Source organism: Atta cephalotes, assembly GCF_000143395.1.
Source record: "Atta cephalotes unplaced genomic scaffold scaffold00031, whole genome shotgun sequence".
In the NCBI taxonomy this organism is placed as follows: Eukaryota; Metazoa; Arthropoda; class Insecta; order Hymenoptera; family Formicidae; genus Atta; species Atta cephalotes.
Window position 1 is genome coordinate 1,899,657 of NW_012130095.1, and position 1,438 is coordinate 1,901,094.

Genomic DNA, 1,438 nt, shown 5'->3' on the forward strand with positions numbered 1-1,438 from the left:
TATATATATATATATATATATATATATATATATATAAAATGCAATTCTTATATTATCAAATAAAAAAATCTAAATTGTGGAATGAGATATATTTAATCTTAAAAATTACTTAATGTTAAAAACGCAAGAATTACAAAAAAGAAAAGTTATATATTCTCCTTGATATTTTGTTGAAGAAATATAATAAAATTGAAATATAAATACGCATATTTTGACTTACATATTTTGACTTCACAAAAAAATCTTAATTATTATACACATTTGAAACCGCAAATAGATATATGATTACAGAGAATATTGATATAAATTTTCTGTAAGTTGTGCAGCTGTATTACTGTAGTGTGAAGTGAAAATTTTATGTACTACAACAAAAATGTGTACAAAAATAAAATATTCGAACAGCTCAAAATAATCATTAAAAATATAATGCAATTCGTTAATGCTAATTCGTTTCTATTCTGTTTAATGCAAGAAAATGTACTATTCATACATCGTTATAGATTAAGAAAGTTTTATTTGGAATCACCATATTATTTGCTGTAATTTTCTATGTGCAAATCTTCCCTCCGCATTTACTTCCTGTAAAAATTTAATAATTAAACATATAACTATGTATTTAAAATCAAGTGAGTTATGAACACTTATCACCATTTATATTAAATATTACTTACTTAGATCTTTTAGACCCTTTGTCGCTTCTTTCTGAGCTCTTATCATGAGGACGTTTCCTACTGCTGGACGAAGAATGCGATGACTTACTTTTATCATGCTTATCGTGTTTATCACTCTTTTTGGGACTAAACAAACAAATTTCAATTATAACATCATCAAAAATATAAAACTTGTCGGTAATCACCTGTGTTTGGATGATTTGGAAGGAGACCCTTTCTTGTGTGAGCCCCCACTCCGTGATCGATCCGTTCTTTAATTATCAAGAAAAGGAATTTTCTTTACATAAGAATATCTACTATTTGTAAACTATAAAGGATCATATTTACCTATGTTTGTCCGATGATCGTTTATCCTTACTGGGTGAACTTTTACTCTTTGAATTCGTGGAACTCTTGTGCTTATGTCTAATATGAAACAAAGAATATCTAAAGTTAATATTTAACAAGAACATTGAAATATATCCAATATATTTATGTATACAATACCTATCTTTTGAAGGTGACGGGGATTGTCTTCGGTTTGCTTTCTTCTTTTTACTAGAACTATAATCATCACGATAACGATCTTCGCCTCTTTCTTTGTCCTCTTCGGCTGCTTCTCTTTCCAAATCTGACCAATCTTTTCCTGATTCTTCAGAGCTGCCTAATTCTTCTTCTGAAAAAATAAAAACATTTTAATGGGAAAATTAAATAAATTAGAGAGAGAGAGAGAGAGAGAGAGAGAGAGAGAGAATAACAAAAGACAAAGTAAATTTAAAATAATAATA

General features: G+C 27.7%; 1 protein-coding gene across 1 annotated transcript in view; it reads right to left on the reverse strand.

Annotated features, from left to right (window-relative positions):
- Positions 1 to 667: 667 nt before the first annotated feature.
- The window catches only part of LOC105620974 (FACT complex subunit spt16), a 6,854-nt gene continuing 6,083 nt past the window's right edge, over positions 668 to 1,438 (reverse strand). Inside the window, exons 13-16 of the mRNA XM_012202448.1 lie at positions 1,158 to 1,326; positions 999 to 1,076; positions 857 to 922; positions 668 to 797 (exon numbers count right to left, since the gene is read on the reverse strand). Coding sequence (XP_012057838.1) covers positions 668 to 797; positions 857 to 922; positions 999 to 1,076; positions 1,158 to 1,326 — 443 coding nt within the window. The remainder of the gene's footprint in view (positions 798 to 856; positions 923 to 998; positions 1,077 to 1,157; positions 1,327 to 1,438) is intronic.